A 15,240-nucleotide genomic window follows, 5' to 3' on the forward strand; every position below is an offset into this window, starting at 1 on the left:
TTCAGGCGAGGCAAGATGCATCTCAAACGAGGCTAATGTCTATTAGGACTGTTTCACATTGCGAGTGTCAGTGGAGCGTGAGAAGCACGTTTTGTCGCTGCCCATGTTAATGAATCAGAGGGTCGGGGTAAATGTGAATGCAGAAAGAGCAACACAAACAGTCTTTTCAACCACATTATAATCATTATTTCTGTGTTTATTTATTATTTTAGACATTTAAATAATAGAAGTACTGGGATAAAAGTTTATAGTTTGGGTATAAACACTTATTGTTTACAGTAGCGATCAAAACGAAAGTATCTTAAGACTTATGATATGGTATGTATTGTAACGCTTATCCTCTGCCAGGAGGTGGCGACAACTGCCCGTTTAAAAAAGTATGTCATTGAATCATTCATTCAGGAGATTTCAATAGTCAAACAAATCTTAATGAAATGAGACACCGACTCCTTCATTGAATGTTTTTTTTTATTTTGTTTAAATGAGTATACGTTTTTAAAAGACTTAAGCAATGAACAGTTTGTCAGAACCACTAGTAAATTACGTTATTTTGTTTAGTTTTATAATCTTTTTTTCTCCAGAATCGAGAGAGAATCATGGTCTCCAATTTATTAAAAACAACTGGGATTCTCAATTTATCCAGAATCATGAAGCTCTTGTTTAAATGTTGTTTATTACTGCATATGATTAATTTAATTGGAAGTTTAATTTCATAAAGTTCAAAATGCACCTACATTTTTTTTTTTTTTGCATTTTGTCTTTTTCAGTTGAATAAAACTATTTTCCCTATATATTTCATCGAGGATCTCTTAAGAAAAGTTTAAAAATCTTGTCTCGTCTCGTTCTCGTGAATCCAGTCTCATCTCGTCTCGTCTCGTTCTCGTGGGATAATTTTCTCGTCACACTCCTATTGCACAGGTGTGCCTTAGACTGGCTACAATAAAAGGCCACTCTGAAATGTGCAGTTTTACTGTATTTGCGGGGGGTTTGAGGGGTCCGAAAACCAGTCAGTATCTGGTGTGACCACAATTTGCCTCACACAGTGCAACACATCTCCTTTGCATAGAGTTGATCAGGTTGTTGATTGTGGCCTGTGGAGTGTTGGTCCACTCCTCTTCAATGGCCTTGCAAAGTTGCTGGATATTGGCAGGAACTGGAACGCGCTGTCATATACGCCGATCCAGAGCATCCCAAACATGCTCAATGGGTGACATATCCAGTGAGTATGCTGGCCATACAAGAACTGGGATGTTTTCAGCTTCCAGGAATTGTGTACAGATCCTTGCAACATGGGGCCGTGCATTATCATGTTGCAACATGAGGTGATGGTCGTGGATGAATGGCACAACAATGGGCCTCGGGATCTCGTCACGGTATCTCTGTACATTCAAAATGCCATCAACAAAATGCACCTGTGTTTGTTGTCCATAACATATGCCTGCCCATACCATAACCCCACCACCACCATGGGCCACTCAATCCACCATGTTGACATCAGCATACCACTCACCCACACGACGCCATACACGCTGTCTGCCATCTGCCCCGTACAGTGAAAACCGGGATTCATCCGTGAAGAGAGCACCTCTCCAAAGTGCCAGATGCCATCGAATGTGAGCATTTGCCCACTCAAGTCGGTTATGACCACAAACTGCAGTCAGGTCGAGACCCCGATGAGGACAACGAGCATGCAGATGAACTTCTCTGAGACTGTTTCTGACAGTTTGTGCAGAATTTCTTTGGTTGTGCAAACCAATTGTTGCAGCAGCTGTCTGGGTGGCTGGTCTCAGACGATCTTGGAGGTGAAGATGCTGGATGTGGAGGTTCTGGGCTGGTGTGGTTACATGTGGTGTGCGGTTGTGAGGCCGGTTGGATATACTGCTAAATTCTCTGAAACGCCTTTGGAGATGGCTTATGGTAGGGAAATGAACATTAAATTCACGGGCAACAGCTCTGGTGGACATTCCTGCAGTCAGCGTACCAATTGCACGCTCCCTCAAAACCTGCGACATCTGTGGCATTGTGCTGTGTAATAAAACTGCACATTTTAGAGTGGCCTTTTATTGCGGCCAGCCTAAGGCACACCTGTGCAATAATCATGCTGTCTGTGAGGTGGATGGATTATCACGGCAAAGGAGAAGTGCTCACTAACAGATTTAGAACAATATTTGTGAGAAAAAGGCCTTTTGTGTACACAGAAAAAGTCTTAGATCTTTGAGTTCAGCTCATGAAAAATAGGGGGTGTCCTTGTGACACAGACTAGATGGCTCCCTCTTCGATCTGCGAAGACTAAGGCTTTGACTTTGACTAAGACTCCGAAGACTTTGTGTCACATGACCTGGAGCAAGATGGACGTTTGAGACTTCACTCCTTACAAACTATGGTTTATTGTCTTTTTCTCTCCAAGCCAACGCAATATTATCAGTTAAATCTACCCTTCCACCCGGAAAAAGAAAGCGACTCATCAGTCGACCGCATGCTCTACTAATGAGGATTAGCATGGCGAAATTAGCACCCCTGAGTTATCCGGCACAGCATCCATGGACCAGATTCTGGCAGAAATCAAATCTGTGGCCTCACATGTTAATAACATGGATGAATTGGACGAAGCACACTTGGATATGATTAGCAGTGCTTTGGGTGATATAAAACATCAAGACAAAAACCTGACATTGCAGTGCTTCAGGTAACAAAACTGTCTGATACTGAACTTTCAAAGCTTGAGAGAGATTGGGTAGGTCAAGGTTACTTCTCTTCCTACTCACAAATAAAAGAGGTGCTGCCATTCTTATAAATAAGAATCCACCTTTTATTCTAGAACATAAAGAATCAGATCCCAAAGGGAGATTTATTATGATCAAAAGCTCAGTGTTTAATCATCATATAACAATTTTCAATGTTTACATACCAAATTTCGATTCACCTAATTGCATATCACAGATGATTTTACTGTTTAATCATTTTTGTAAAGGCTTAGGTTTTCTGGCTGAAGACTTTAATTGTATAATGAATGCTTCTCTAGACAAATCCTCATCTGCAAATGTATCGAACCTCAAATTATCTAACGTTCTTAATAATTTATGCACATATACAGGTTTGATAGATATATGGCGCCAATTAAACCCTAAAATGAATGAATAAATGAACAAATAAGACATTTATATAGCACTTTATTGTGTATTGCTATACACCCAAAGCTATTCCGAGGTCACTTTAACCATCAGATCCAGTCCGTATCCAGATCAGATGGTCACTGCAGTCCCCCAGATCCAGTCCGTACCCAGCCAAGACAGTGGATCAGCACCTAGAGACGACCTCTACAGCCCTGAATGTCAGCGGAGACCACATCAACTAGATGAGCCCCAGAGACGGATCCCCAGTGAAGACCTCGTCACCTAGACGGCTGTCGGCACAAGACCACAGGACCTGGTGAATCCTCTGCATCTGGCCAGAGGAGAACTGGCTCCCTGACTCAGCCTGGTTTCTCCCAAGGTTTTTTCTCCATTCTGTCACTGATGGAGTTTTGGTTCCTTGCCACTGTCGCCTCTGGCTTGCTTAGTTGGGGACATTTAATTTTCAAACGATATCATATACTATTTGAACTGAACTGAGCTAGATGATGACATCATTGAATTCAATGATGAACTGCCTTTACCTGAAAATTGAGTGTTTACTGTTGCCCTTTTGCATTATTGATGCACTATTTCTTATTTAATACTGTACAACCGCTTTGTCACAGTTCAAGTGGTATATAAATAAAGGTGACTTGACTTGACTTTTCAGGATAGTTTATTTCTAAATCTCTGAAGTCATTTGAACAAATCCGAGCAGTTTAACATTTTCTCTGAGGATTTCTTCAAATACCTTCAAATCCAGCATTTCATAGAGTCTCTTTATAGGCAAAACAAATTTAGTTTAAATGATCATAATGGCACGAAACTAATTTCAGTTAAATTTTAGTCATTGTCACATTTAATATCACAAGGTGAAATGGCTCTGTATGTCATGATCTGGGCTGTGGGGCTTCCCTCAGCCACCTGAGGTCGCTGGTTTCCCTGCACTGCACTTCCCTGATTGTACACCTGTCTTGTCATTAGCACTCATCTAAGCTCTCACCTGTTCACAATTACCTGGTCTATAAGAACTCTCATTTCCCACTACTCATTCTGGCTGCATTGTCTTCGAGTGTGTTTCTGTTCTGTTTATTTTTTGATCTTAGAGTCCAGTTGTGTTGTGCCGTGTTGGCCTTTGGTTTATGTTCATTTGTGTTTTGTTTAATTAAAATCCCTTCCCTGCATTTGGACCCAGACCTCCTTTTGCCCGGGACAGAATGCAGCCAGCACCGATGGGCCCAGCGGGGAGGAATTTTTTTTTTAGGGAGGCGGCGACCACCCGCTCTGTTCCCGAAACGGCGGGGATGTCCTTCGAGGCGGCGTCAGCCGCTCGTTTCGAGTTCATCTATGCCTGTCTGGCGGGGATGGACACCTGTAGGGCAGAGGCTGCGCAGATGCGGCCCTGCTTTCTGGCGGGGGCGGAGACGCTCTTCCGCGGGCAGGCGGCGGCGACCGCTATCTCCGTTCCTGACGCGGCGGCGACCGCTCTCTCTGTTCCTGATGCGGCGGCGACCGCTCTCTCCGTTCCTGACGCGGCGGTGACCGCTCTCTCTGTTCCTGACGCGGCGGCGACCGCTATCTCCTGTCCGGACGCGGCGGCGACCGCTCTCTCTGTTCCTGACGCGGCGGCGACCGCTATCTCCTGTCCGGACGCGGCGGCGACCGCTCTCTCTGTTCCTGACGCGGCGGCGACCGCTATCTCCTGTCCGGACGCGCCGGTGACCGCGCTTGTTGTTCTGGAAGCGGCGGTGACCGCGCTCTCTGTTCCTGACGCGGCGGCGACCGCTATCTCCTGTCCGGACGTGGCGGCGACCGCCCTCTCTGTTCCGGACGCGGCGGTGACCCCTCTCTCTGTTCCGGACGCAGCGGTGACCGCTATCCCCGTTCCGGACGCGGCGGTGACCGCTCTCTCCGTTCCTGACGCGGCGGTGACCGCTCTCTCTGTTCCTGACGCGGCGGCGACCGCTATCTCCTGTCCGGACGCGGCGGCGACCGCTCTCTCTGTTCCTGACGCGGCGGCGACCGCTATCTCCTGTCCGGATCTCCTGTTCCCGGACGCTATCTCCTGTCCGGACGCGCCGGTGACCGCGCTTGTTGTTCTGGAAGCGGCGGTGACCGCGCTCTCTGTTCCTGACGCGGCGGCGACCGCTATCTCCTGTCCGGACGTGGCGGCGACCGCCCTCTCTGTTCCGGACGCGGCGGTGACCCCTCTCTCTGTTCCGGACGCGGCGGTGACCGCTATCCCCGTTCCGGACGCGGCGGTGACCGCTCTCTCCGTTCCTGACGCGGCGGTGACCGCTCTCTCTGTTCCTGACGCGGCGGCGACCGCTATCTCCTGTCCGGACGCGGCGGCGACCGCTCTCTCTGTTCCTGACGCGGCGGCGACCGCTATCTCCTGTCCGGACGCGCCGGTGACCGCGCTTGTTGTTCTGGAAGCGGCGGTGACCGCGCTCTCTGTTCCTGACGCGGCGGCGACCGCTATCTCCTGTCCGGACGCGGCGGCGACCGCCCTCTCTGTTCCGGACGCGGCGGTGACCCCTCTCGTTCCGGACGCGGCGGTGACCGCTATCCCCGTTCCGGACGCGGCGGTGACCGCTATCCCCGTTCCGGACGCGGCGGTGACCGCTATCCCCGTTCCGGACGCGGCGGTGACCGCTATCCCCGTTCCGGACGCGGCGGTGACCGCTATCTCTGTTCCAGACGCGGCGGTGACCGCGCTTGTTGTTCTGGAAGCGGCGGTGACCGCGGACGTTCCACTGGTGGCGAGGCCAGCTCACGTTCCCCTGGCGGCAGTGTCCACTGACGTTCCTCCGCTGCACGGGCCTGGCCCGCCATCCCTCCCCCTGATGCACCTTCCACCGTTCCTCCTCCCTCCAGACTTTTTTTTTTTTTTTTTGGGAACGTCTGGAAGCCGTTCCCTTGAGAGGGGGTACTGTCATGATCTGGGCTGTGGGGCTTCCCTCAGCCACCTGAGGTCGCTGGTTTCCCTGCACTGCACTTCCCTGATTGTACACCTGTCTTGTCATTAGCACTCATCTAAGCTCTCACCTGTTCACAATTACCTGGTCTATAAGAACTCTCATTTCCCACTACTCATTCTGGCTGCATTGTCTTCGAGTGTGTTTCTGTTCTGTTTATTTTTTGATCTTAGATTCCAGTTGTGTTGTGCCGTGTTGGCCTTTGGTTTATGTTCATTTGTGTTTTGTTTAATTAAAATCCCTTCCCTGCATTTGGACCCAGACCTCCTTTTGCCCGTGACACTGTATTTATATCAGATGCGCTGCATTGTTCATTTTGCGTGAAAAGATGAACACATATTACATATACTGCCTTCTAAAAATGTTAGTACTTTTCAAGTACCTTTTCATCAATATGACTGTTTTCAAGGGTTATCCAGGACTTAAATTTCAAAAAGTCAAATTCTACTACTTCAAGCACTTGAAGCTCCTGGTACGAACTTTGTTTTTCATGACCGTACGAACCCTGGACTATTGCTGTGAATGTTTCATATTAATTTATGTTCATATTTATATCACTCTTGCCTTGCCTTGCCTTATGTAACGTACCTCCAGAGTGCAGCGGTGCTCTCCTCACAACCCTTCAGCGCCAGTGTCAGTCTCACGCGGCTACACTGTGCCAGCAGCAGCTCTTTGTGAATCTTGCGTGACACCTGTTTGTTTGACGACACGCTCGGCTGGCAGACGTACTCCTGAAATACAGCAGAGTGAAGCTCTACAGATCATCCAGTGCAAGTACACAGATCACCAGAAACATCACTTCCCTTGATCCTCAGAAACATGCATGAAAACAAAGAACACAAATCAACCTTTTCACTCCAAGAGCATTTACTATGATGTCAGAATCCCAAAATGCAATGCTAAAATTTACATTTAACACATCAAGGAAAGAGATTTAGTCTATTTATTCACAGGGAGGAACTCTCATTGAGGTTTACTCTCACATGTCAAGAAAAAACACCTGAGCTTCACCGTATTTGATGAGCTCTACATGTACGTGTTGATCAGTGTTTATACATGAATTAATTCTGTTTATCGTACCACATGATGGGATTAATCTACTACATTCACATGGAATACGATGTCTTTACAAACCTTTTGAAGCATCAAAGTTGTGCTTTTATCTCTCTGGTTTCATCTAAATAAAATACAATTTTTATTTCAATTCAATAAGAGTTTTATGGGTTGTCAGTTTTTGGTGAACTATCCCTTTAAAGAAGAAGTCCACTTCCCAAACAAAGATTCACATATAATGTAGTCACCCCCTTGTCATTCAAGATGTTCATGTCTTTCTTTCTTCAGTCGTAAAGAAATTATGTTTTTTGAGGAAAACGTTTTAGGATTCCCAAGTTTGAACTTCCAAAATGTAGTTTAAATGCAGCTTCAAACAATCCCAAATGCAGTTGTAAATGATCCCAGCCGAGGAAGAAGGGTCTTATCTTGCAAAATAATCGGTTATTTTCATTAAAAAATATATAATTTAAATACTTTTTAATCTCAAAGGCTCGTCTTGTCTTGCTCTCCCTGAACTCTGTGTATTCTGACTCAAGACAGTTAGGGTATGTCGAAAAACTCCAATTGTATTTTCTCCCTCAACTTCAAAAATCATTTCACAATCATCCTACATCACTGCAGAAGTACAGACACAGGCTTTGCAAAGTGAACATGCAAAAAAGATCAAACACCCTTAACAAACAAGGTAAAACAGTGATATAGGACGATTTTGAAGTTGAGGGAGAACATGAGATGGGAGTTTTTCGACATACTACAAAAAGACAGTTCAAGGAGAGTAAGACAAGAAGAGCGTTTGACATTAAAACAATATAAATTGTATTGTTTTTATTAAAATAACCGATTGTTCCGCTAGATAAGACCCTTCTTCCTCGGCTGGGATCGTTTACAACCTCATTTGGGATCGTTTGAAGCCGCATTTAAACTGAATTTTGGAAGTTCAAAACCGGGATACCATATCAGTCCATTATATGGAGAAAAATGCAGAAGTGTCAAATGTCATGTAAGCAACACTGAGACACATAAAAAATTTAATGATGTACCTGAAGGGTGTTGACCAACAGCTCGTACCACTCCAGACAGTCTCTCAGGACACCGGCCTTCTCCACGGCGAGGCAGTGTTTGACGGCGTCCTCGCGTCGGCCCTCGGCGATGTAGAGCTGCACCAGCTTGCAGTTGATGTAGGTGTCTGCGGGCCGCAGCTTCAGCTCCAACGGCACCAGCTTGTACAGCTGGTTAGAGCCACTCTGAGCGCTCAGAAGCTTCTCCTGTGACACAGAGGACATGTGAGATGCAGAGCAGCAGATATCTGCAACTCTTTTGCTCATGTGACACGTGCACTCACCCTCAGATTGAAGGCGGTGGGGTTTCTCGGCAGAAGCCCAACCGCTTTATCCACCCAGAACTCGGCTTGGCTGTCATAAACAGGTTTACTGCACAACAGCTCAGCCACCTTCAGGACCAGATTGGGCTGAGCAGAATTCAGATCCAGTGATCGCTAAGAGTCAAACAAACATTTTTATTTATTTATTTATTTATTTGCAATATTGCAATATGTATAGACCAACTATTTGTTTGTAAACATTCAGGATGCACGTGCATCATGGTTGCAGAAAACTTGGGAGAGATCGCCTTTACGGCTACAGAATTGCACAGACACGGCACAAAATAGTTAGATTTAAAAAGAGTTTAGATCATATTGATTAGATGTTATTTTTAAAATGTTCTCCATATATTACAAGAGCTTGTCACCCAGCGATAGGCACTATTCAATGAATTGATGTTAAATAGTGGGATAGTCTTACAGATCCGAAACAGGGATGACGTTTTTGTGGGCGGTTCAAGTAGCCATGGAATAAAAGAATAAGAAAGGTACATTTGATTTTATATTTCAAAATTCTGACTTTATTTTTGCCATTCCAAGATTATAGATTATATCATAGCAGTTTTCATCCATAGTATGTCCGTTTAAACGGCGTTTAGCCTCACAAGGCAACTTTAACAACAGCATGCTATAAAAATTATTTGCACTCAGATTTTGACATCAAAAGGCACAAAATTTTTTTATCCTCCTATTCCAAGGATTTTACCCATTTACCTTCACTTATTACCAGTGTTTCTCTGCAACCAAGGTCAAGGTATCTTTTTTAGCACTTTAAGGTAAATTTGTTGTGCAGACAAGAAGTTCAGCAGTCCATAACCGAAAACAATCCATAGAAACAACATACTATAAAACACTGTAAAAAGAATTACAATCACAACAGTATAAAATATGGCATGGCCATATTCCTTCACATACATACACCCACCCCTAAGACCAAATGCTTCTATGCGCGTGCAGCTGCGAGCGACATAACTGACGTCTACACCAAATTTGTCAATTGTGTATTTAAGACCATGCGATAGGAGAACTAGGGCCCCTGTAATCCGTTTTATTTTTTTCCAAATTCCGTTTTTTCTGTTTTAATTTTTCTGGAATCCTTTTTAATGGTTAGATTAAATTTTATTATAATGTCTAATTAATTAAAATCATGAAAGTTATACAATTTCACATCAATTTAATAAAGGTTTAACAAAAAATGACATGTTTAGGGACCTATGAAATGTTTTATTTTTTCTCACCATATGTTTTATTGTTATCAAATTCTGTGTTTTATCATATATAATTATTTGAATGCATACTTCACTTATTCAAATGCATTGATAAAATAGCTTTGTGAAAGGTGTTTTTACCCTCAGACATTCTGTGTTGTGCATTTAAAATGTTCTGGTTATCAAATGAAGGCATGAAACATTAATTTAATTAATCTTTTAATTTTTGAAAATTAAGCAAACTTTGTTTTTTGCAAACAATTGGGAATTTACTATTAAAATTAAAACATGGAAGAAACGTTGTGTGATTATACCCTAAAAAATAATGTTTGCTTCATTTTAGTAGTAATAATAGTAGTAATATATATCTGGCACAATTAAGTTAAACCAGACTTTTATTTTGACGGGTTACCGTTTCTGCTTTTACGTTTCTGTGTGTATATGATATGACGTTTTAGTTTTAGTTTTCTTAAAATGGAACGGTCAAATGCTCATGAAGTGACTCTCAGCAGATATTGTTCATGTATTTATGTCCTCATTTAGTGAGACGACAGACGCTGAAATCACGGCGAGCGTCACGCGCTTCAGTGTGTGTAGTAAACAAAAGCGCTCGTCTGCTCCATTCATTAAAACAGAGACACGCACAACATGCAGGATTCACATTTAAATGGTATTTTTGCAGCGTAATATTTACAGATACTAGTACATATTGCAGTTTGATTTAAGTGTAATGACCTACTTTTGATTAATTCATTCAAACTCTGACAAAGTCTGTGACATGCCGCGTTATTCAGTAAATTCCATTTTTATGACTGGATTCTGCGATTCCGTGATTCCGTCCGCATTTTCTGCATCGCGGAAATCATAGGGCCCTAGAGAACATGTGAGTGTAAATGAGGTGAGTCCAAACCTTGTAACATCCCACAGCTTTGTCCGTTTCACCATCACGCTCAAACAGCTGCCCGAGGAACTTGTGCGCATTAGGATCCTTTGGCTGGACGGTGAGATACTCAGAAACATGTCTGCCATTGAAGTGTGTGAGAGAGAAACACATCAGCTCATCTGAGAGGAGCCAGACATCAGCCAAAGCAGAAGGAGCACAGAAACGAGCCTACCTTTTAGCCAGTTCATACTCCTCGGCCTCATAGTATAGCTTGGCAAACAGAAATCCTTTGACAGGCTTCTGCAGAAACACAGCAGATCACAGAATCACAGCTCAAGAGTCACGACACAATACCACTGACAACCCTAATGATCACAGTAACTCACCACACAGAGTGGACGAAACTACATCCTGCTAATTAGATTAAACAAATGAACGTTTCAGTTCATCACACACACACACACGTTTGGTTTGGTGTGATGAACTGCCCTCATAGTGAAATGTGTTTTTCTGTGATCATGATGCTGGTGGTCGTATGTGGAGCGTCTGAGGAGCAGCAGCAGCTCTGGACGGGTCACAGACGGTGAAGCTGCTGGAGCACATCTCTCCTCCAACTCAAATCAAGTGCTGAGTAACACACACACTAGCTACTGCATGTTTCCATCCACCCTGTTTTTATGCACATTTTGAAGCACTGAAATACAGAAACGAGTGATGGAAACGCCAACATTTAAAAAAAAACTCCTTTAATTCGCAAAAAAACTTGCTTGAGGTGGTTTTTAATTGGAGATATGTCAAAAAGGGTTAATGCGAATAATGGGAGATGGAAATGCATTTTGCGAGTAAATTCCTCCATGCCTATCCAAAATGCTATGTGACTTTGCCTCATGGGACGGCGTAATCTGACTAACCAGCGGACCGATCTGGCTGAACAGCATCTGAGACTCGCTGGATGGAAACGGTGCCTATTCACAATCTTTTATGTGATGTTTCAATACTGCACATAAGTTAAATTCGCAACTGTGAATGTAAACCCAGCAACTGTTTGACTGCGTTTAAAATGGTCTTGGGGAGTGGGGCTCATTTCCCATCATGCACAGCAACTCAAACAGATAAAGAGCATGACAATAACCTGAAAATGACCTGAAAATCAGTCATGTTCAGAGGTCTGTCTGGTTTAGGTGTGTCAGAACCTGCCAGAGAGAATCAATAAACCACTGCATTACTGTCATTGTGTGCATCATTCACATCTACAGCACACACGAACAGAAACACTCTGACTGTACACACAACACCCACACAAAATAAAGCTGTCAATCAAAAACTGCCATTGGCCATTTATCTACGTAGCGGTGCATGATGGGAACTGAACCTCACCCACAAAACAAGGGCAATCAAACTGTGAGTCACTATCATAGTTGTGCAGTTATGGCATCTAAATACCTAGCTACATATTTTTGGACTTTGGACAAATGCTGAGATGTGCTTATTTATTACATTTCACAGTGCACAAGATCAAGTCTCGGGCAGTGGACACTTCTTCATGTTACTGACATATTTAGCGTGAAGTAACGTTCAGTAATAACTACGTTACTATCCCAGATCTGTATCCATTTGACTGTACATGAGTCTCAAACTGGATTCCAGAGGGAACTGAAGTTACAGACACCGTGAGTTTGTCCAGTCGTGCTCTTCTTACCGCTTTCTGGGAAGGAGAGGCGCCTTGAAATGTAGCAATGTAGCGCTCCACGTCCGCTTTAGTCCGTCTCATGTCTGCGGTGACCGGGTCTTTACGGCTGTTTTAAAAGTTCATCACTGAAACGCGGATGTGCGCCTCCGACCGCTCTCCGTTCACTCTCCGTTCACGACCGAGCGAGAATAAGGTCTCTGCAGAGCAAAAGTGGCCGTTTCTGACTTTGTGGGTGTTTTCAAACTGATGATTTTTCTAAATTATTCAACCTGAAGCCAGGTAACACGGTCGAAAACGCCCCTCTGTTTCGTCCCCGCCCACCGATCCGTTCACCCTCATAGAGATCGTCTTTTTTTCCCTTTTATTTTCTTTAAGCAAGTACTAAATGTGAATAACAACAAAATGACATTAATTAACAATACAACATTATCTGCTGTGCTCAACACAATAGAACCATATGCCACATTCCAAGAAACAGAACATAAAATGAAAAATAAAGCAATTTTAATTACAGCAAGATATACAATACAAACAAATTAAACCGGTTTAATGCCTTTCAAATAATTATTTTACTAGTGCATCATTTTAGATCATTTCTAAATTCAATAAAGGAGGAGAAAAACATTTCAAAGAAACATTTACATTTATGTATAAAGTATTTCGCTAATAATATAAATCAAATCATACAAAACAGAGCACTCTACTACATTAGGATACATCTTTAAGGTGAAAGTGAAACCATCAGCAACCACACCCTTCTCTGCCAGCTAGTCCTGCAGTGCTTTCCAAAAAGACAAAAATTGAAAAAAATGTTTAGTCAGTTCAGTTTCGAAGATGTACATCATGTGGTAAAATCTACAATAACTGTTTTTGTTTCAATGAAATAAATTTAAGATTACTGATTATAACTAAATTCAACCAACCTGAAAAAAAAAACTAGTTTTACTGAAGCATAGCTGTCAGTAGATAACCTAATTTCTCTAAATTACTTAATACACTTGATAACTTTTCCACACTGTACATAAAAATAAGTGTAAAAACAAAACAAAACAAAAAACTACTGTGAAGTGCATGATAGCACATTTACCATTAATGGAAATAACTTCTGAATTATCATTGTGAAACATTCTCTATAAAATGTCAGCCTCTTACAGTTAACCATTATCTAGCACACATGCATAAGCTAATGCAACTATCACTGAATACGCAATTACGCAATCATTGCCTTTCAATAAATATGAACCTCAACAATGGTGATGCCACCACACATGAGGAGGAAGGCGCAATGTGACAATGAAATGCAATGTGAAGTCTTTAATATAAGCCACACAGGTTAATCCACAAAAGGTAGGCAGGAACACATGTATTCATAGACAAGACCAGACACAAAGCAGCGAACCAAAACAACTTATAAAGGGTGGCTGATGATACACAAACAGGTGATGGACTAATAATGACTTGACGAGGACAGGAACAACCATATATGGACACATGAGGGAAAAACCAATACAAATAGTACAGGGGTGTGACAGGTGACAATCAACAAAATATTCAGATAAACAGATCAACTCACAAAATGAACAACTCACAGATGAACATCACAAAACAAACTACTAAAGTCACAAAAAAGCTTTGTGTTTTTTGTCATCATTGAGATTCATGTGCTGATTTTTTATGTTTGTTTTTTGAGTCAAAACTCTTTCTATATAAGAAAAAAAAATCACAATATCTGACTGTCATAAAGCCACAAGACTGTTGCAGTTAACACAAGACTAACCACTAAAATTCTCAGACATTAGACCACTACATGAACATCATCAATAAATAACCAACGTAACCTGATCAGAGTTGCTGTAACAAATGTGTTTTAAAAACACACATTCGGAGCAGTTGGAGAAAATCTGATGTTAAAAATTCAAGGGTCAAGAACCCAACTAAAGCAAATGTTTATCTCCACAACAGTGACTTTAAACTTTATTATTTCCAAATAAAGCATCAACATCTAAACCTCAGTTAATTCTTAATAAGGTCAATTCTTCTGGTCAATTCTTATCAAGAAGTTTAGCATGAAAGAAATACAATCCGACTGGACTGTAATAAGTGATAGAGAGATCTGTTAGTGTTTAATGTTTTGTGGCTGCCAGTCATGTTGAAGAGTTTGCGCTGAAGAGTAGCACTGTCAACTGTTTTTCATTTCGCTGCAATTTACAGCATATAAAAATCTCAAATCATAATTTCTCATTGAATCAAAATTCATTAATCAGCATGGAGCTGTCACACTCCTGGACTATTTGTGTTGGTTTTTCCCTCATGTGCACATATATGGTTGTTTCTGTTCCTGTCCTCGTTGTGTCATTAATCAGCATCACCTGTCTGTGTATCATTAGCCACCCTTTATAAGTTGTTTGAGTTCTATGCTTTGTGTCTGGTCTTGTCAATGTGAATGTGAACCTTCTAGTTGTGGATATACCTGTGTGGATTTATGTGTTGATTATAATAAAGACTTTATCTTTGACCTTTGTCTTCATGCTGCGTTCACTCCTTGCATGTTACGTGACAGGAGCAGGTGTGCATGTTTTGAATGTGTTTGTTCTGAGTTTTATTTGAAGGTGTGTGTTGGGTCAATATAATGGACAAATTAAGCTGAAACGGCATTCTCTCATTTTATGTTACATAACCCTGATTGAAGTAGGTTACAACAACCAAACTAGAATTATATGTAGTATCAGATTACGTTTACCTGTACAAAAAAAGACTTATTTATATTGAAAAGACAAGTATCTTGATTATAATTATGATCAGTAACCCTCTCGTTGTTGTTTTTGATACCTGTTCAGGTGACTATGTCATGTGACAAACTGATTGTTTAAATGAACTGAGTGTGTTTGTAAATTGACACCCTGATGAAGACAAGTTAGCCGCAATGCGTCGGTG

The 15,240-nt window shown here is 42.5% G+C and overlaps 1 protein-coding gene across 1 annotated transcript in view; it reads right to left on the reverse strand.

Annotated features, from left to right (window-relative positions):
• The window catches only part of LOC127171172 (E3 SUMO-protein ligase RanBP2-like), a 35,576-nt gene extending 23,045 nt beyond the window's left edge, over positions 1-12,531 (reverse strand). The window contains exons 1-6 of the mRNA XM_051119654.1: positions 12,316-12,531; positions 10,849-10,916; positions 10,644-10,755; positions 8,487-8,639; positions 8,185-8,409; positions 6,680-6,822 (exon numbers count right to left, since the gene is read on the reverse strand). Coding sequence (XP_050975611.1) covers positions 6,680-6,822; positions 8,185-8,409; positions 8,487-8,639; positions 10,644-10,755; positions 10,849-10,916; positions 12,316-12,387 — 773 coding nt within the window. The 5' untranslated portion in view covers positions 12,388-12,531. The remainder of the gene's footprint in view (positions 1-6,679; positions 6,823-8,184; positions 8,410-8,486; positions 8,640-10,643; positions 10,756-10,848; positions 10,917-12,315) is intronic.
• Between the last annotated feature and the right edge of the window lie 2,709 nt (positions 12,532-15,240).

This window comes from Labeo rohita, chromosome 9 (assembly GCF_022985175.1).
Source record: "Labeo rohita strain BAU-BD-2019 chromosome 9, IGBB_LRoh.1.0, whole genome shotgun sequence".
NCBI lineage: Eukaryota > Metazoa > Chordata > Actinopteri > Cypriniformes > Cyprinidae > Labeo > Labeo rohita.